The 19,754-nt window shown below is 39.3% G+C and overlaps 1 protein-coding gene across 2 annotated transcripts in view; it reads left to right on the forward strand.

Moving 5' to 3' along the window:
- The window catches only part of WRN (WRN RecQ like helicase), a 36,462-nt gene extending 20,534 nt beyond the window's left edge, over nt 1-15,928 (forward strand). Inside the window, exons 18-32 of one of the 2 annotated variants that reach the window (XM_048941489.1) lie at nt 359-546; nt 1,735-1,912; nt 2,523-2,704; nt 2,824-2,925; nt 3,244-3,336; nt 4,646-4,787; nt 7,994-8,164; nt 8,242-8,336; nt 9,628-9,703; nt 9,876-9,949; nt 11,457-11,535; nt 11,816-11,928; nt 12,824-12,938; nt 14,080-14,174; nt 15,818-15,928. In XM_048941489.1, the coding sequence (XP_048797446.1) occupies nt 359-546; nt 1,735-1,912; nt 2,523-2,704; nt 2,824-2,925; nt 3,244-3,336; nt 4,646-4,787; nt 7,994-8,164; nt 8,242-8,336; nt 9,628-9,703; nt 9,876-9,949; nt 11,457-11,535; nt 11,816-11,928; nt 12,824-12,938; nt 14,080-14,174; nt 15,818 (1,704 nt within the window). In that variant the 3' untranslated portion in view covers nt 15,819-15,928. Of the gene's footprint in view, nt 1-358; nt 547-1,734; nt 1,913-2,522; nt 2,705-2,823; nt 2,926-3,243; nt 3,337-4,645; nt 4,788-7,993; nt 8,165-8,241; nt 8,337-9,627; nt 9,704-9,875; nt 9,950-11,456; nt 11,536-11,815; nt 11,929-12,823; nt 12,939-13,987; nt 14,175-15,817 lie in introns of those variants that run through there. The other variant, XM_048941490.1, reaches the window with a different exon arrangement.
- Nucleotides 15,929-19,754: the final 3,826 nt, after the last annotated feature.

Consider the following 19,754-nt stretch of genomic DNA (forward strand, 5'->3'; position numbering starts at 1 on the left):
CCAAAATTTAGACCTGAACTTCACATTTTATTCTCGAAAGTTTTGTACTATGTTCTCAGAATTTAGCCATCTGTGTCAGACAGCTGCTGCAGCCGCAGTGAAGATGCGACTAAAGGAGACATTAATTAAGAAGAAAACCATGCGTTTCAGGTGTTCTGTTGCTGTCTGTGCTCCTTAACATTGTAGACTGAAGCTCTAGAAGACTAAATATTAACTGTTTTTTCAAATAGCTGAGCTGATCTAGTGAACATGAACAGATAAAAGTGCCTTTGGACATGCTGATCAGTTTTGACGCATCTGAAATCATTGAGAGGTGTCTGACTTTTTCTGCTTTTTTTTTTTTTTTTTTTAATTTCAGGTTCCCATTGTTGCATTAACAGCAACTGCAAGTCCCTCAATTAGAGGAGACATAGTGAATTGTCTGAACCTAAAGAATCCTCAGATCACGTGTACTAGCTTTGACAGACCTAATCTGTACTTAGAAGTTGGACGACAGAGTGGAAATATTCTTAGGGATTTGAAACAGTTCCTTACTAGGAAAGGAAGGTAAGGATTTAGGCCATTTTTGTTGTTCCTGCAGATATATTTGAGTACTTAAGAGGTTATCAGTAGTGCTTACCAAAAACTGGTAGCAGTCTTAAACTGATCTGGTGGGGTGGAGCTTGGGCTCTCACCCCAGCCTGCACCCGATACCATGTTAATCATTCATCGTATCTGCACCCCTGCCCTCCATCTTCTCCCAGTTTAGGAAAAAAAAAAAAAAGTTTGAGGTATCTCACAGTTTGCATGCTGTTAACTGAAGGATCTTCAGGTTCATTTGATGCTTGGAGAAGTTTAAAGCATTGTGGCAGTGTATGACGGTGATGAATCAGCTGGTGGATTCCTTGCTAAACATTGTTGTAGGTAATAAGTGAGTTGGTTATGAATCTGAAATCAGATTTCTTTATGAAGGCTAATTGAGCAGAGCAATTGCAGTGCTTTGGATAGCATGCCCACTGGTGTACCCATGACAGTGGGTTTCCTGCCCCTTTCCTCTCCTTGTCACAAGCTACAATGTTTGCCTCTACAGCAGTATAAATACATTTCACTAATTTGTATGTTGTTACATATATATTGACCTTTTAAAAATGGCAGCTGTAAAAGCACATTTCCTGATGACCTTCAGAAAATGGCAGGCCTTATGCTGTTAATCCAGCACAGACCAAAATCATCTGTTTTTTGGCACTAACGATCACCATGTAACTTTCAAGTCTATTTTTACAAAGGATAAACAATTTGTATGTAAGTACCCAATTTTTGTAGAAGGAGAAAAACACCTTCTCTTTCTTGCTTAGCAAGAGCTCATTGGCAAATTCTTCACTTTCGACTGTGAAGTCTGAAGATCCGTCTTGACTGCTGAAAGCTGTGTTGTGCATAATCTGGGAGCACAAATTTGCTTCTGTTTGATACGGCAGCTTCACAAGAAGGTGCTAAGCTGTTTTTCATCTGTGGTACCTCTAACATATGTGAGGTGATGGCATTTCATGTAAACTGGTATTATCTCTGCATAATAATATATAAAATAAGGGAGATACAGAATTCAAATCTGTTTATATCTGAGATGAGAATCTTTATATCCAAGATGGTTAACTGCTGCAAAAAGCTGTGTTTCCTTTTCAATTAGGGCAAGGCAGAGTCTTTGCCAAATGGTGGCATCTTCTGTTCTGCATCTTTATGCTCTGTTATTACTTGTAGCAGTTCTACGTATGAGTTTGAAGGCCCCACTATTGTCTACTGCCCTTCAAGAAAGGCCACTGAACAAGTTGTGTTGGAACTGAATAAACTTGGTGTGACTTGTGGTGCATATCATGCTGGCATGGGAATTCAGAAAAGGAGAGATACCCATCACCAGTTCATGCGGGATGAAATTCAGGTACTTGGGAAACAAAGTTTGTGTGTTGTTAGTTATAACTGTAGAATTTCTGGTAGAGGAAAGAATTTGGAAATATCATGTTTTGAATTTACTCTTTACATCTCCTGTTCTGGGACAGAAATTTCTGGTCTGTATTGACAGTAATATAGTTCCTCGTTTATGTTTCTGATTCCCTTAGTAAATCTCTAAACATGTATAGCATGTGAAGAAACTGGTAGCTGGAATAATGCCCTCCCAGCTTCTGTGAGCTACCTTCTTCCTATTGCAGCTGAGCAGGCACAGAGTTATCTCGAGGTTTATTCTGTTCCTTTTCAGGGCAGGTTTATCATCCTTTGCTTGAGAATAACTACCTGAAAACACTCCTAACGTTTGCCAGGCCATAGCAGCACTCTCTCAACTATAATCCTGTGCTCATGTTGTGACCAAAATCAAACTCCTTATTAAAAGTGAAGTAGAATTCAAGTGCGAGTTTGAAGCTGTTGTACCTTAAGATGGATTTTTGAGTCTGTGGCAGAAAATTGTCACCAACAGTGTGAGCATTAATAGAAACCCAAACGTATATTCCTGTTGATCGTCTGAAAACATCTAGTGTGTGGCTTCTGTTTTGTAGTGTGTTGTTGCTACAGTGGCATTTGGAATGGGCATCAATAAAGCAGATATCCGGATGGTTATTCATTATGGTGCCCCTAAGGAAATGGAATCCTATTATCAAGAAATTGGAAGAGCTGGTCGTGATGGGCTTCCTGCTTCTTGTCACGTCTTGTGGACTGCAGCAGACTTGGTTTTAAACAGGTAAATGTCTGAAGACTGCTGCTTTGACACAGATAGCTAAAGAAAAAAATGCCGTTGATGAGGCACAGGAGAATAGTGGTCAATATTAAGGTTCTTTTTTTTTTTCTTTTGGCTGGCAGGCGTCTTCTAAATGAGATATACAATGAGAAGTTCAGATTGTACAAACTGAAGATGTTAGAAAAAATGGAGAAGTACCTTTCCTCAAACAGCTGCAGAAGAAAGTGAGTACTGCGAACAGCGTGTTACTGCATGTATCTTAAGTTAGCATTAATAAGAGTTGTTGTGACTGTCACAAATGTAGCTTGTAAACATAAGGCTTCTTCAGTATCAAGAAATATAACCTACAGCATATTTATATGAATATTTCAAGTGTTCCTTATTTACTTTTCGGAAATAAACCTTCCTTTTCTTTAGTGGAATCGGGGCCAAAATTGTCTCTGCAGTGAATTAATTATGCTGATTTCTGTTTTGTTTTCTCCAGTGAATTTAATGAGTAAGTTTTTCTTCTTTTATTTAATTCCCTGCTTTCCCTTGGGTAGAATCATCCTGTCTCATTTTGAAGATAAACAACTCCGAAAGGTCTCCTCTGGCATTATGGGCACAGAAGAGTGCTGTGATAATTGCAGGTGCAGGTAAGTGTTCTCCCCTTAAAGGCTGATACAAGAGGATGTGTTCTCTCAGGCTGACTTACAAGGCAAACTATCTGAAATGATTGACTTCTTATGCGTTTGGTTTTGCAGATGTTGAGCCTGAAGCTTATCTTTGTTTGAACAGCTGTCCCTAACTTGCTATTCAATAATTCAAGAAGCCATGAGGCAGGTTATAAGCAGTAAGTTCTGCTGTGGGAAAACCTGTAAACAAAGCATGGCCTCAGTTCCCAGAATGGTGTTTAGAGCAACTTTCTCAGACCACGCAAATACTCTTTATAAGTCCTGTTGGGTAATTAATCCCAGAAGAAACTTACTGAGAGTGGGATGCAAATCTGCGTGTTTCAGGTTGAATTGCCTTACTTTAATAGAAGCTGCTTTTTTGTTATGGTGTGTGCTGACATATGTTCTTTCCAGCATGTGTAATAATTTTGGAAGTGCTGAGGGGAAACTGAGGGATCAGTAGCCCCGCAGATTTGAGTAGAAACACTTTCCTCATCTCTTGTGTACGTACATGCACACTTTCCTGAAGCTGTAGTAAATATCCATTGTTCTCGCTGGTAGCAAGAGCTCTGTGATCAGAAATAAGTTATTACAGTGTGTTGCTCTCAGCAAAAAATGTACCAGCATGGTTACATACAAGGAATAAGGAAACTGTCTGGACCCTATCCCAAATAACCAAGAGTAGAACTTATGGGAGAGATCATACCTTCAATTTGTTTGCAGTTACGGTGCTGTGCCCCAGTAAAGGGCGCACAGTGAATCTGTATTGTTGAACTCAAATGGTTTGAAATGCAGAACACTGTTCTCTTTTTTTGGAAGTGTTTTTTTTTGGTAGGTTTTTCTACTCAGCAGCACGTCCAATAACAAGGCAAAGGAAATGGGGTAGCTCTTTCCTTCTGTTGTTTTCACTTTGTGTTTACTGGGAAGTAAGAAGCAACCTCTTGGCTACTATGTGCAGCTAAAACAAACAAACAAATGTTTTATACCAAAGACTGTCCAAACATTCAAATACTAAAGCCAGAAGATGGGTGAGATGATATTCTGTCATAGCAGGTATCATAAAAAACTGTTTAGTGTTTGGTTGTGCAGCTGTCCTAATCACACATGACATTGATCTTGCTTGGTCTCACACTTTCAGTTCTAGTTCTTTACACCTATATAAGCAATTAATGATGCCTTTAAATGTAACTCAAGATGTGTATTTTATTTAGTTACTACTTAGTAGACAGTGCTTGACAAAGAGGAGGCTTGGTTTGTTTTTGCTTAATTTAGTTTTCTTTGTGCCTTTCAGAACTAATTGTTTGGCAACCTCCAGTGATTCAGAAGGTGGTTTACAGGACTTTGGAAAGCAAGCATATCAGCTGCTTTCTGCAGTAAGCGCCCTGGAAGAGAAGTTTGGAACGAGAGTCCCCATTTTGTTTCTCCGAGGTTCTGTAAGTGACACAAAAATTGTTTGCCCTCTGATAGAATAGGGATCATTAGCATGTCCTGCCCTCTTTATTAATAGACAATACACTGATAAGCATGTGTATTTTAGTACCTTTTTCTTAGAGAGCTATGTAACTGCGGAGAGGTAGGATAGATTTCCTGAAGCTCTTCTGCAGCAGCACTTCTCATGCAACAAACTAGATTGTTGCCTTTAAATGCAACGTCAATAAATGGAGTGAATCTCCAAAGCATGCTGGACTTAACCTTTGTGTAGGTACAACAAAGGAACGGCTTCTGCCACTGAGCTGTTCTTCTCATAGCTCTGCTTTTCTAAAAGGTGTAATATTCAGCCTGTTACATGGCCCAAGATCTCAGCTTAGAAATGTGTGACGTGTTAGCTATGCGTGTTTCGTGGGTTACTTTGTTATCAACAGTTGTATATTAACCCAAGCAGTGGCAGAGGTTCTGAAGCTCTTTCTGAAAATCTTGAGCTCTTAAATTCTTTATGGCAAATCTGATGTCTTTGCAGAGGCAATTCAGTGACTTCTCAGTGAAAACTCATTTCCATTGTCCTGGAAGGAATAGCCTTTCTAGAACTGAGAACAAACAGGTCTCTGCTTAAAGAATTATTGACTTAAAGAATTGACTTAAAGAATTGACTTAAAGAAAGATCATGATGATTTGTTTTCTGGCTTTGTTCTGCTGACTGACTTGGAGTGGTGAGACAGGAAGTAGCATATTAAGATGAGTGTAAATGATTTATGCCCGTCTTCACATGCAAAGCATTTGGAATACTGAGGAGAAATGCACCAGAGAGAAAACACAGAGTAAGAACAAAATCAGTTCAAATGTTTACAGTCTGGGAAAAAAAAAAATTGTTGCAGTGCTTGATAAACTTGGTGAATGATGTCATGCTTTCTTTGTGTACGAAATCTGCTAATTGTCACACAAATGTGCTTAGGGTGAAAATACATCATTGTAGATCTTAAAGTAGTTTGAATAATTTATTTGCTAGACGTTATTGGGAGAATTGTTAATCATGCCAAGCTTGCACTGCTAATGTGGAATAAATTCTTACTGCTTATGAGAACACTTTTCTCTGGACTAACGTACCCTTTAAAAATGGTGTTTTTCTTTGCTTTTTGCTTCAGTTTGTCCTTGTCTAGAACAAATGTGTGAAATAATCCACCAGTATCTCTGTAAGTTATACATGCTGTTTCTATCTGAAGATGAGTGGTGTATTGCTTCAAAAATTTATGTAGGTGATGGAAAAGTGATGGTTTTAAAGAAGTTAATGGTATCTTTTTACAACAAGCAAGTCTGGGTGGCCTCCAACAGACTTGAGGTAGACCATGGGAGGGACCTGCTTCATATTTGAAAGCTGGGTCAGGCAATAAAGTGAATAAGGTCCTCTGGGAAACCTGACATTAGAGCTGCATTGGCAGAAATATTACGCTAACCTGCTAAACCAAGAAGAATATGATGTTAACAACTGAGCTCCTTTTATCAGCCAACATGTGAATTTATAGCTATGTCAACAATGGTTTTATTGTTAATAATAGAGATTGTTAATAATTTAGAGATTGTTTGCCAATGGCTTTAAGTAGTAATTCTAATAATTTCTAAACAGTTAAAATTGTAGGATTGGCATAGAACTGGCTGTCAAAAGCCAAAATGACATGACATTGCTCATCCTGAATATAGCTGGAAAGTTTGCTGTGTTGCATCTTATTCCTTTTATAGAGATATGCAGAGTTGAACTCGCTCTCACGGTTAAACCCATATTCTGAAAATGTGCAGCTACTGGAGTAAATAATGTAACTGCAAAACTGAAAGGAATGTTGCTATGCTTTCAGATAATTCATGTTAAGAGTTGAACGAGGTCTGTCTAGATGTGAAGTTGTAAAACCTGGCTTTTATTGCCTCCTGGAGAGGTGACTCACTTCAATTCAGAGTCAGGACTTGGTGCCCAAGGGCCATTAAGCAGTAAGCTGTGCCCCCTTCCATGTGGCTGCCATTCCCTGGGTGCTGAAGGCTGAATCAAGAACCTCTTCCTGCTCCTCCTCATGAGCTGAGCAGGAATTGCTTGTCCGTCTCTTCCCTGTGAGCCCTGAGGATATGATGGACCTCAGCAAGCCTCCCTGTGCTGACCATTGCACCATGCAGGCTTTTGTTCATTGCTGGCAGAAATGTATGGAAAATGGTGGTGACCATGTTGAGAAATAGCATTTTATAGCTGAGAACTTGCTTTATGAAAGTGTTGTAACGCCCTTTGTTGTTGTTTCTATGGAAATAAATATGTGGCATTACTTTCGGAGCAACCTGTGTATATACTAGAGCACATGTACTGCATATGTATTTATGTGTTTGTAATTCAAAAAAATTGCATATTGGCTCTCTCTGTGGTAGGGATGGTCAGCACATGGGCAAATGACAGTCTGAGGCATGTCTTCCTTTTGCTTTCATACACCAGTGGTGAACTGAAACTTCTTTTCCTCTAAGACGTTTTCACTTTCTATCACTTGGGCCCCTCTTACTTCCCTGTGTCAGAAATGTTCTGAACTTTTCAGGTTCATGGGAAGTTTCCCGTTGGATGGAAGGGGCTTTAAGCTCTCTACGGTCCCTTTGGGCATTGAGACTGGGGGATCAGAGAGGACCTAATTGTGGGGCTTTTTTCTAGTCTCAACCATTGATAAGAGATGGTGAAACCAGCAACCATTCCAAACAAAAAGAAATGTTGAAGTGAATGCCCGAACATTGTAACAGGCAGCTGAAGAGGAGGAGCAGTAGAGCAAGCATTTGCAGTCAGCTTGTTGCTGTTTCTGCACCCTTGTTCTGTCATGTAACTTTATGTGCAGAGGCAGTTTTATAGTTCTGTCATATCAGTGTAGTTTGTCATTTGAAGTCATAATGTTTTCACAGCACAAAAATGGATTACATTAGCAAAGGTGAAATCACTCCTCAAGTGGCATTGAACAAGGTGATAAGCATGGTTTATGCTCATCATTGAGTTGTTTTAAGTATGGTTGTTGTGGTTACTGTGTAAAGTTGAATTAAATTTTTTTTGGCTTGTGACTTTGCAGAGAAGTTCTTCTAGTAAGTTTATGTTCCTGGGGACTTGTTCCTCGTATCTCATGATAATCTTGCAGGGTATATTGAGAACTTCCTTCCGAAAGGACTGGAGGAACCTGACAGTTTCTCTCAATTTCAGAATTCTCAGCGTCTGCCAGACAGATACAGGAAACACCCTCTGTATGGTAGTGGAAAAGACTGGACAGAGAACTGGTGGAAATCACTCAGCCAGCAGCTGATAATGGAAGGATTCCTCAGAGAAGTCTCTGGGCGCAGCAAGTTCACAACAACATGTGGGCTCACCCAGAAGGTACTTCTTGGTGTGAGTCTACCCATCACAGGCTTCTGAGTAATCTATAGCTAAGCCATTTTGTCTTTTCCTTACAGGGTAGAAATTGGCTTTTGAAAGCTGAATCTGCCCCAAATCCAAGTCTTCTGTTACAGTCCAACGAAGACTTAAACCTACAGAGAACTCCTCGAAGGTAATTATAGTGTATGTTTCCTCTTAAGCACTCTATTTTTATCATCTAGGTTATTGGTCCCTGAGGACTAGTTCTGGAAGTGGCAGATTGGACAAGAGATTGCTGCACTGGACTTAGCAGCTAAGGCTTTCCCTTTGGTACTATTATAGTACTGAAAAAATAAAAATAAAAAAAAAGATATGCTGAAGGCAGGAAATATTAGAGCAAGATTTACTTTTTTTTTTTTTTTTTTTTTTTTTGCTGCTGTGTTACATAATTGAATTGGTCTTTAACTAGAGCAGCTAACAATTTTTTTCCCAGTTTTGCAGTTGACCTACATTTTCATAAAATACAGCTTTTCGGTTTCACGTTCTCAGTCTATGTGCTACATGCCTGTGTTGAAAAAAGAATTGATTCAACACAAATGTGTGATGGTTTTCTGTGTAGCTACTTCTGTGAAATCTTAACTTCTTCAGCTCTTGGTGAATAAATCTGCAAAAGTGGTGAGGTTGTTTTTCTTTTTCAGTGGTGGTCAGCTGACTTGCCGCCAGAGTAAATTACTTTAAGGAAATGGCAAGTGAAGCTTTGCTTGTCATCCTCCACTTCCAGCTGTACTTCATAAACAGTGTTCTGTTGGTCTTTGCAAATATGGGCTCAGGCCAACTCTTTTTGAAGTGAAAGATGAAGAACTGGAGGCTTTGCTATAGAAATAAGTACTGTTGGAACAGAGTTCTTCACTGCTGGACACCTTCTCAGATGTCTCAATTGTAATTATTTATTTTTCAGTCATGCAAAATCTAAGTGCCAGTTTTCTTTTGCCTTCCCTCTTGTTTCTGTTGTGACATTTTTTAGTTGCTGTCTTTGTGCCTTCTAGAAGAAAAAATACCTTGTTTGTTTCTAAATAGGAAGTGGCAAAAATTGCACTCAGTGCAGGCTGGGAAGTTGATACTTGTTTTCTCTAGATGAAGAATCTTAAAAATAGATTCTTATGAAGACAGTTTAGTCACAAAACTTTGATTTCTCATGAAAATATCTGTTTTTTTCTATATGACAAAATTTCATGTTCCTCTTTAGCATTATTCTATTTTTATCAAACTTTGGGGTCCTCAGTGTTCTCTTTTTAAAAAAGGAGGAAAAAAAAAAGTGTATTTAATAACTTAAAACAAAAATAAAATTGTTATTTGCCCAAAGTAGCCTTACACAAAGTTCTACTTAGTTTGCTTAGTAAAGTGTACAGTGACACGGCCGTGTACAAAAAAATTAACAAATGATTCGGTCAATTCAAGTGAAAAGGAATTCTGTTTCATTACAGAAGCAGACCTTCACCTGCGGTCTCAATGCAGCGCTCCCCAGACATGAAAGGAACAAAGCAGTCCCCAGTTAAGCAGGTCTGTATGTGTACAGCTACTCTTGTGTGCTTTGGCCCTTCCTTGTTTGTATTAAAAGCCTTGCAAGTATGTCATGGTGTCACAAATGTATGTTTTCCTGCTTACGGCAGCATCACTGGAAAATAGCCTTAAAGTAGCATTCATTTGTCTCATTCTTGTGGTTTTTTTATAGATGTCCTTGTATGAAATGTTTGCCTATGAGAGAAAAGCTGGAACTCTTCCAAAAAGCAATACCATGGTTAACAGGTATGCTCTTCTAAGATTTAGTAGTGCTGATATTGTTGGTAGTGCAGTTCTTCAAACCAGTATTCCACTTTGAACAGACCATAAAAATGTTTGATTGTAAGCAATTAGTATTTAAAGAAAATAAAGTAAAAAAAGAAGATTTTAAACTTGCAGAGCAAGTTTCACAAACTGTAACAGTGCAAACTTGCTAACTGGCTTGAAAACCAGTAGGAATAAAATTAAGAAAATGTCATTAAAAATGGAGTAACTTTATATTGGGTACTTTTAATGTGGCCATTCTTTTTTTTTTTTTTTTTTTTCTCCAGTCAATGTTTTCTATGTGATGGCTGAAACTGTAATGGATTTGTAATTGTGATTTAAATAAGAAATTAAGAATAATAGTTTTCAGTTAAATATAATTAAGCCAAAAAGTTAGCAAGCTGTGACTGCATCTTAAAGATGGCAAAACTGAATGTATGTCCCATGCAGTTATTGTGAGTGTTGAGGTTTCTGTCTTTTTTGCAGTGATGTGGAGGAGACTGAGACAAACCCAGGTTCCTTGAGGTCAAAAGAAATAAAACAAGCTTTTGCAAAAGGCAGAGAAAGTAATTTGTTTTCCACGACTATGTGTAGCTTCAGGTTTAAACCCATCTTGCATTTCTGAAAAGTTCCATTCTTCTTTCCAACAAGTGTCCTGATGCTTGCAGAAGACAGGAAAACCAGAAGTCACTTAAGCTGAAAAATTGCCACTGTAGCTGTATGGAGAAAAATCATTTTAGGGACAGCTACAGTCTAAAAAGGAGTTATTTTGTACTTTGCTTGGCAAAACAAGGAGGAGATACTTATTCTAGTTTGCCTGCAGATATTGCAGTATGATGATGGCAGCCTAATTAGAGGTAAAATTTCCTTAGCACATGAACCTGTAGGCTGGTCGCTGTGATGTTCTTTCTATGCAGACATGCCCAGAGGTAACATCAGCTAACTGCTTACAGCACAGCAGCTGTGCCTTTGTCACTGATGCTTTTAAAGTGATTAGCTCTTTTTGGCAAAAATCCATGTTAGTGGCCACGGGTAGAAATGCAAGATGTTTCTTGTGGATGCTGTCAGAATACCATCACGAATGGACAAGTGCTTCTAAGAATACTTTTTCTTAACAGTACAACCATCCAGATGCAGGCAGTGATACAGGTGGTTTGTTCACAAAATGGCAGTGTTTATCTGAGTTTTTTTTTTTAATAGCAAGAGGCTATTTTTAAGTTATAGGACCATTCACAGAGGAATTTTTCATGAATTTGGCTATGTGATACTACTATTTCTGCTCCAATCAGCTCAAGTCTCATATCAGTGCTGCTGCCAGCATGAGGTGCTGGCCAAAATCTGACTGCACTGTCAAATACAGGCAAAAAAACCCTCAGAACACAAGAAAAAAAGCAAAACAAATAGAGCTGCTGCTCACTTAAATATTATACAAAGTTTGTGAATAAATTGATCGGACACAATTGCTGACTTTATACGTGACTTTCCTCAGTCCCACAGAGCGCTCACCAGTGAAATCACCTTTGAGGTCCCAAGTGCCCGTTGTTTCATCCCAAGAAAATGAACTAGAGGTAAGTCTTGAGAAGAGAGGGTATCTGGGAACTGCAGTCAACCTGTAGAGCACAGTTCTGCAGTGTTGGAGCAGCTGTCTTGGGCAGCTCTTTGACATTACACAGATGTTGTGAGTAGGAGTCCTGAAAGAGCATTTCAATGTGAAGTTCTTAAAGGGTTGCAGGGTTTTTTGTGTATTAGTGGAAAGATGAGAGAAGCTATAATTTTTCAGCTCGATTTGAATCATTTCTACGTGCTTGATTTAAAGCCTCTTTATGAGAATTTGGCTCTTTTTCACAGACTGCTCTCTATGGCAAGTTGCTGACTGCTAGACAGAAGGTAGCTAATGAGAAAGTAATTCCTCCTGCTGTCTTGGCAACCAATAAGATCCTGGTGGAGATGGCCCGAACAAGGTAAAGCCAGCACACAGAGTATTACAAAAACTCAGGAAAAAAAGTCACAAGCAAAGTCACATTTTCTTTCTGCTTTTGTTGGGTAGCATGTCTCATTTGTAAAGCAGTAGCATTTTTCCTGATCAATTTAATTTGTTATAGTACCTTGTAGAGTACTTAGTAATTAAGTTAGAAAGCTGCATATATCAGATTTGTGTCTTCATTCTAGTGTTGTTTGTTTGTTTTTAAATAAAATGCCAACTTTGCATGTGTCTCCTTAACCAAACCTCCTGTCAGCTTTACAGTCAGGGAGGAAAAAGTGCATTTCCTCCAATTCTTAGCTTCCCAACTTCTCTTCAATGTGTTCTAGTTATTTTACTATGCCCACATACTGGTAAGGGTTAATACAGGACAGGAACTGTCCCTTATATGGATAGGTGTGTAGCACAGAAGAATAATAAAAATTTAGTGTTGCTCTCAACTACTGAGAGGCAAAAAAAAAGATTTCTTTGATTTTTAGAGAGGGTATCGTAGTGCAGATCAGTATTTAATGCATCTGAAGAGCCTTCCTGAGCTGCTATGCAGCATTAGATAAGAGGAGTACTTGGAATGTGTATGTTCTTTCATGGAATATCTCTAGGCTTATGTGCTTTCAGGAGGGAATAGCAAACAAATAATATATGCAGTTAACACACACTGAAGTATTAATAGTGTATTTGAAATTTTTGCTGTAGTCGAGCTTCAAGATGCAGAAGTGCAGGCAGAGAATTTAATACCAGAGGTGATAGTACATTAATGAAATTTTCAAGTAGTGACTGATAAATCTGTAGTCCAAGTGCGTGTCACTGAGACACTTCATGATTTAAAGCATCAGTATAGGACATATCCATGCCTTTAATTGTTTATCTTGGATCAGGCCTACAACTGTGGAGAATGTGAAAAGAATTGATGGTGTATCTGAAGCCAAATCAACAATGCTGGGCCTTCTCCTGGCTGAGATTAAGGACTTCTGCCAAGCGAACAGTTTGCAGGTATGGCTTATTTTTTAAGTGTCTTCTAGCATGCAGGAGCCCTAAGGGTCATAATTTGATTTGCAGCTGTTGGATTCCTCCTTCAGTTTTTGTCCTTAAGTTTTCCCATCCAGGCAGGGCAACCTTGCTTATGTATAGGCCTTTCAAATCCAAATGTGTTACGTAGTAATGACATCAGGACGTGGCTGATGTTATGGGTTGGTGGTGTTAGGCATATTTGTAAAGACCACCTGTCTAACCAGGTTGATGGTGCCATATTATTAATAGCTTGTAACTAGTTTATTATGATATGGGTTTGGAGACCAAGGGTATAGGGAATGGCCCCAATCAGGATATTGCTTCAGTAGATGTTGATGGAAGGACTCTGTTTCTGTTAGCTTTTCTTCAGCAGACAGTGGAAGTCCAATGCCTGACTTTTGTCAACACTGTTGATTTACTTCTGAGATTTCCTGTGAAGTAGCTCTTCATCAGTCTTGCCCTCATAATAGTAAGAGGTACTACCAGAGAGGGACTGTGGAGCACAGGATTGGAGGTGATATGCAGCAGTTTAAGGAGGTGAATTCCCAAATAAATCTGTAGATACTGGGATAAGAATGTCTGGAAAGCAAGTAGAGCAGTAATGCTACTTCTGTCGTGACTGAGAAATTCTTCAGTGCGTTAAACTTCAAGTCATATTTCTCTTTAAGAGAAAGCTAATGGACCTAGGTATGGGGATTGAAGCCATTCCTGTTTTTCAATCAATCTTTGTTAAGCTTAAGTTGAAAATACATGGAGGAATTTCCCATACAAAAACAACAGGTGGAATACCACAGTTGGTTCTGATGGCATAATTTTACATATGTAATGAAGACCAACTGAGTTTTGTGTTGACATGATGTTTTTTGGCTTTTTCCTCTTGAGTTCACTGGGGCAGTCTCATACTTGTTTTATTAAGATGGAAATACATGAGTATCCATCCTGATTCTCTCTTTTTTTTTTTTTTTTTTGTGGTCAAAACCAGTCTGCATGGTGATGAATGACTCCATTTCTGTTACTTTTTTGGGTAACAGGAGGGTGATTCGTTAGTTGTTACTGAGATATGATCCTTTTACTCCTCTTTATCTGACTCAGACGGACATATTCCCCAAATCTGAATCTACAGATCAGAAAGAGACATCTCCTTGGAAGAACACTAAAGCTCTGTCTCCCTCAGAGCATGTCACTTATGTCCTGTTCCAGGAGAAAAATCTCTCCCTGGTAAGTTCCTCCCTATGGTGGTCTCTTCCTCTTTGAAAACTAACAGTGGTGATATTTTACCTAAATATGTACATTAGTTCCCTTTAAATCCTTTGCCAGTGTTGGGAGGGGTAGCTGTGAAACTCTGAAGTGGTGTCTTTAGATTGGCAGGACATGGGGCATAATTTCTGCCGTTATTTTATTGGCACGTTTTATTAGTTTTGGGCAATGTGCTTTTCTGCTACAAGTTCTAGTTCCATCCAGCACTGTATCTCTAGCGCTGCATCTCTGTGTTCACACAGTAAGGGCATGTAGAAAAATTTCCTGACCAGGAAGCCTGTGGGGAAAGTACACTAAGCATGGGGCTGTATCCAGTCATGTTCTTAAGGCTAATTACTACATGGATAAATTTCATTCTGTCGCATCTTTAAGTAGCAAACCCCTGTTCCTCTGGCTGTGCCATGTCCATGTGTAAGACTGTAATGTTGCAAAGTGAAGGTCACATGGAGATTCAGGGTAAAGCACTAAGACTACGTGTCAGTGTGACTTTCTCATTCAGACTTTCTAAAGGTGTGTCTCCTGTTACCAAGAAAAGCTAAGGTCAAATTGCAGCTAGGTTGTTCAAGTGCTATGGGGCGTGTGCCTAAACGGATATCGTACCATGTGCCCTGTAAAGATGAGCACACTGCACTTTACGTAGTGTCATTTATTGCTTTGTAATTCTGCAGTAGAAAACTGTAGTTGTTTTGTATTTTATTTTGTCCTTTCTGAGAGTATGGATAATACCTGTCAGGTAGTTGCTAGCTTGAAGTGCATGCAGGGGCTAATTAGCAAGAAGCAATTGTATAGTTACTGGATGGGTAAATTGATACTCTGCTTCCATTAATCTTCATAATTTTATACATGATTTGTGTATTATCTGTGAAGAACAGAAATAAATGGAGCATAAAAACATGAAGCCTGATCTTTAAAGGCAGAGAAGTAACCAGTCTGAAGTCTCTCCTTGAAATATGCAAGTTTAGATGGAGTAAGTTTCAGATGTTTCTTTTCAATGCAAGTATTTCCAGATAATTTATTAAACAAACTTGAAATGGAAATTTGTTTAAGTACTGTTAAACATGTTCTTCTCTGGCTCTGTGAATCACGTGGACAACTAGCAGGTCAAGTGCATCACAGCTACTTAGCAGGAAACATCTGAGGCTTTGTCAAGGGAGTACCCCACAAAATAGGAGTTGTATTGATGTTCAACTATGAGACAAAAAGCATCCATTTCCTTTGTAGTAGAATTTGCTGGGATTCAGCTTCTACTGATGGTGGAGAGTGGACAGTGTTTAGTTGTGGCATAGGAACACGTGCTATAAAGCAGGCTGAAGGTGGTCACACAAAGCACCATTCCACAGAAGAGTCTGTTTTTGTATGAAGTAGTCTAAGGTCTTATCATGCTTGTGCTAAGAAAAGTATTAGTCTTGAGAGAAATATGCTCTTTATGAGCTGGAAAATAAACTTGAGAAATATTAGAAGAAATAAAGTGTTTGTGAGTTGTTGCACAGCTAGCTATGTGCTGGTATCCCTGGTTGATTTTTGTGGTACAGGAACTTGCCAGGCTTTCAGTTGTATTTCAGGCGCTTCTGCCACCTTGATTTCCTCTTCCTTTGTTTCCCTAGAGGACTATCAGTGAGACCAGATCTCTTCCTCTTACTGAGGTTGGCACTCACTTGTTCCAAGCGGTGAAAGCTGGCTATCCTGTCAATCTGGAGCGAGCAGGTTTGACTCCTGAAGTTCAACAGATGATTTCTGATATTATCCGTAATCCCCCTATTGACTCAGGTGAGCATCACAGTCTGTCTGAAGCTTCTCATGGTAGTGACATGCTAATGAAGGGAATGAAAAATATCACAGCTCTGCTAGTGCTTTAGGTTGCACCTATCATTTTTTGAAGACTTGCGGCTGTAGCAAGGCAGAGCACTGCGAAGACAGTTGTTGCTTGCCTTTCAAGTTGCCAGAATAGGGCAATCAGGCTTCATTGAAGATCAAAAGAAGGTAGCACTCTATAGATGCTTCCATTTGACTGTATTGTGCTGGAAAAGATCCAGGCACCATTCTTAGAAGTGTATATATTTACTCAGTTGAAAGGCAAGCTAAGAAATGGGTCTGGCAGAATCTTTCCATGTGTACTGGCTTATGGACAATATGCTGAAGCAGAGCTGTAAAATTTCTGCAGGGAAGCTTGTCTGCAAATTACTTGTTTATGAGGAGGAAGCAGGATAGTGCAAGAAATACAGCTGTTCATCTTAACCCCGTCATCTGGTACCATGGGCTAGTTCAGAAGCTGGAAGCAACCACATATGGATTTGTGGCTGTGCACGTGAGGCACTGAAAGTTCAGTCTCATCCTTGGAGTTTAATTACTTTAGATTGCAGAATTCTTCTCACTTGCCACTTGCAGTACTCCTGTCCCATTGCAGATTTATGTGTCCTTTTTGCAGCAGTTACAGGCCCAACCAGACTCTCAGCTTTACTTTCTTAAACATACTGCTGTGCAAGTTCTTTCCAGCACAGCAGAAGATGGGAGGCTATTCAACCTGTGTATATAGTCTTCATCTCCATAGAAAATGGTTGACAGGAGAGGCAGGCTGGAGTAGGGTGATTATGATGTTTTACACTAAATATGAGATGGTATGTTTCTGTGAATCAGTTGGGAATTGATCCCATGAACTCGTAATATAGTTTCTTATGGGACTTCTAGGCTTTCTATGCCTTAATTCATCCTTTCCTGAGAAACAACTGACTATTTTCTTATATTGTAAAATAGATCAATGTGAGGCAGGGCAATTAAAAAAAAATCAATTGTATTTATATATTTTTTCCAAGACACCACCAAAATTCAGGAAATCAGAAAACTTGTTCCTGCAAATATTGAACTGTATCTCATCCAGATGGCTATTGCATTGTTGGAGAAAAAGGATGGCAGTAAATCTAAGTATGGTTCAGGTGCCAAAAGGATGCTGGTGTTGTCAGATGGACAGCAGGAAAAGACAGGAGCAGATCAAACGAGCAGGGGCAAAGCGTTGTGGAGTGGAAGAAAGGTTAGTAAAAATCTATAGAACTGGTTTTGTGAAAATGTTTTGTCTTTTTAGAAGCAGGCCAAATGCTGTTCGTTGTTGCTGTACGCAATACTGCTTAGCATCTCCATCTTCCCAGTCCCTGTTTTCCTCAGCTCTGAGTAAGAGTCTTTTTCTCCTCTGATATTTGACCAAGAGGTTCCTCTTCTGAAGTGCTGACCTAGCGAAGAGATCAGCCCCTGATCAGTCTTGCTGCTGTGTATACCATTATAACCCTGACTTAATAATGGGATCAGAATAGGGATGATCATCTTCTGCTCTTGTCCAGCCATTCAGGAAGTGAATGTAAAAGATTCCCTGTAAAATCCAGGAGTTTTGAGTAGCTGAGATAATGGAAGAATATGAAATTGAAATTTCTGCCCGGTATGAAAGCTCTACATAAGCTAGACCATTTATAGACAGTCCATGTTCTGCCTTTATTGGCACCTGATCACCCACCTAATTTGGGAAAACTGAATCCCTTTCTGTCTAGAAAGTTCTAAGACATTCATGAGTCCCTCTCTTGCTCAAGCCACTGGATGTAGCTATAATAACAAGAAAAGTGTCATGCTATAAGTCTGAGTCACTGGGAGAAATTTCCTCTAGAAGGAAATACTGAGCTTGCTACTGCAGTTTGAAAAGGCTAGGCCAGCTTTTCCAGCCCCATGGTTGCCTCTCAGTGTCTTCACAAGTTGCAGTTCAACACTTAATACAAAAGCCTGCCCTGAGTTGCTCCAAGCAGGATTGGTAAAAAGAAATGGAAAACTGTAAATCCTTCTGCTGCCTGCATGCACAAGGACTTCTTATCTGTTCCTTACAGAGGTTTGGGATGGTTTCTTTAACTTGGGACTAAGATAATGTTTCGTGCCTTGCCAAACTGATTGTTTCTTGCCTCCCCGAGTACTGTTTTGTTTCTACAATAAGTGTCTGAGCATGTTTATGTTGTTTCCCAAAGTTGAACTGACAATTCAATTGTATGAGCTATGGTAACTTTTTTTTCCTGCTACTGATAGCTTCTGGAGCTAGTAACAGGGACATACTAACAGAGATCAAATTCATGTTGAACAAATGAACAAACAGCAAATGTCAAAAATCTAATCAAAATAGACTTCATTCATTTCTAAGAATAAATCCTCACTCTAATAATTCCTTGTAGCAAACAGCTTTTGAAAATAGCAATGGATGTTATTTTCTTTATTTTTTTTTAACATTATGTTGTTTCTTTCATAGGATAATTTGACCAATCCTACACTGAAAGGAGGAGATGAAAAAAACCATCCGCAAGTGGTGCCCTCAGCTTCGGTAAATAGGTGTTATTAATGTAATAAATCATGTAGTAGCCATTAGCCATTAATGGTTCTCTAAGTGAGATTGAAATTGTGAATCAGAGATGCATGGTTGATGCAAAAATCTTAGCTTCAGTTGTTTCCATCAGTAATGCACAAGCATGATGTAACAATCACAGGTTAATAGATTTCAATAACGCCTTTATCAACTAACACCTTAGCTTGAAAATCATGTCTGAAAATCATAGAATCATAGAATGGCCACGACTGAAAAGGATCTCAAAGGTCATCTAGTTTCATCCTCTGCTGTGGGCAGGGCTGCCAACCACAAGATCAGGCTGCTCAGACCAACATCCAGCCTGTAAAATACAGCAGTGGCGTAAACATGCAAACAAGTATTTTGAGTTCTTGGAACCACTGGGACAGAGGATACAGTCTTCTTCCCCAGAAGGGAAAAGGAAAGGGGGGGAAAAAAAAAAAAAGGCCCAAGTGAAAATTTTAGTTCCTTTATTTATAATGAATGCGTTTCACTTGCTCAAATTTTGTTTTGGTGAAATGGATAAGAAATAGCTAGGGATATTATTAAGGAGAGGGCGTTGGAACTCCTTTTTATAATTTACTAATTTACTTCCACAAAATCTACTTTGTGCTCTCATACTGCAATACATGTAACAGACTCCTTTGTTACTGTCCTATGCAAAGGCCGCCTGGAGCAGAGATGATGCCCAGCCAGGTAACAGGGGTACAACAGACCGCAAGGAGCCCATAGAGTTGGCCTCCAGGAACCAACCAGCCCTCTGTACTGACAAAGAACTGTTTGCTGACACTCAGCCAAAGGTGAGGTTGCCAGTAGCTCTGCCAGGAGCAGAGCAAAGAGGTGGTGATTTCAGCATTGATCTTAAAGCAAAACCCAGCTTCTGTTTGAACTCTTTCTTGTGCATGTGTACTGTTACCCTGAATTGTCAGCCAGTTTCTCATGGTAACGTGCTTGATGCAGAACAACATGTCTTTTGTCTTTCCCTTGATGAGCCTGAGTACACTACTTCCACAGAAAACACCCTGCTTTAGGAAATTTTTCCCTAGTAAATCTTGGCAGCCCTCTAGTGGTAGGTGCTTCCAAACATCTCAAGGGGACATTCAGCTCCTTCTTCAAGGTTGTGTTCGATTGCTGCTCATCACACCAAGGATTTCTGCAGTGGTGTTCATGTAAACACT

The sequence above is a fragment of the Lagopus muta genome, chromosome 4 (assembly GCF_023343835.1).
Source record: "Lagopus muta isolate bLagMut1 chromosome 4, bLagMut1 primary, whole genome shotgun sequence".
NCBI lineage: Eukaryota > Metazoa > Chordata > Aves > Galliformes > Phasianidae > Lagopus > Lagopus muta.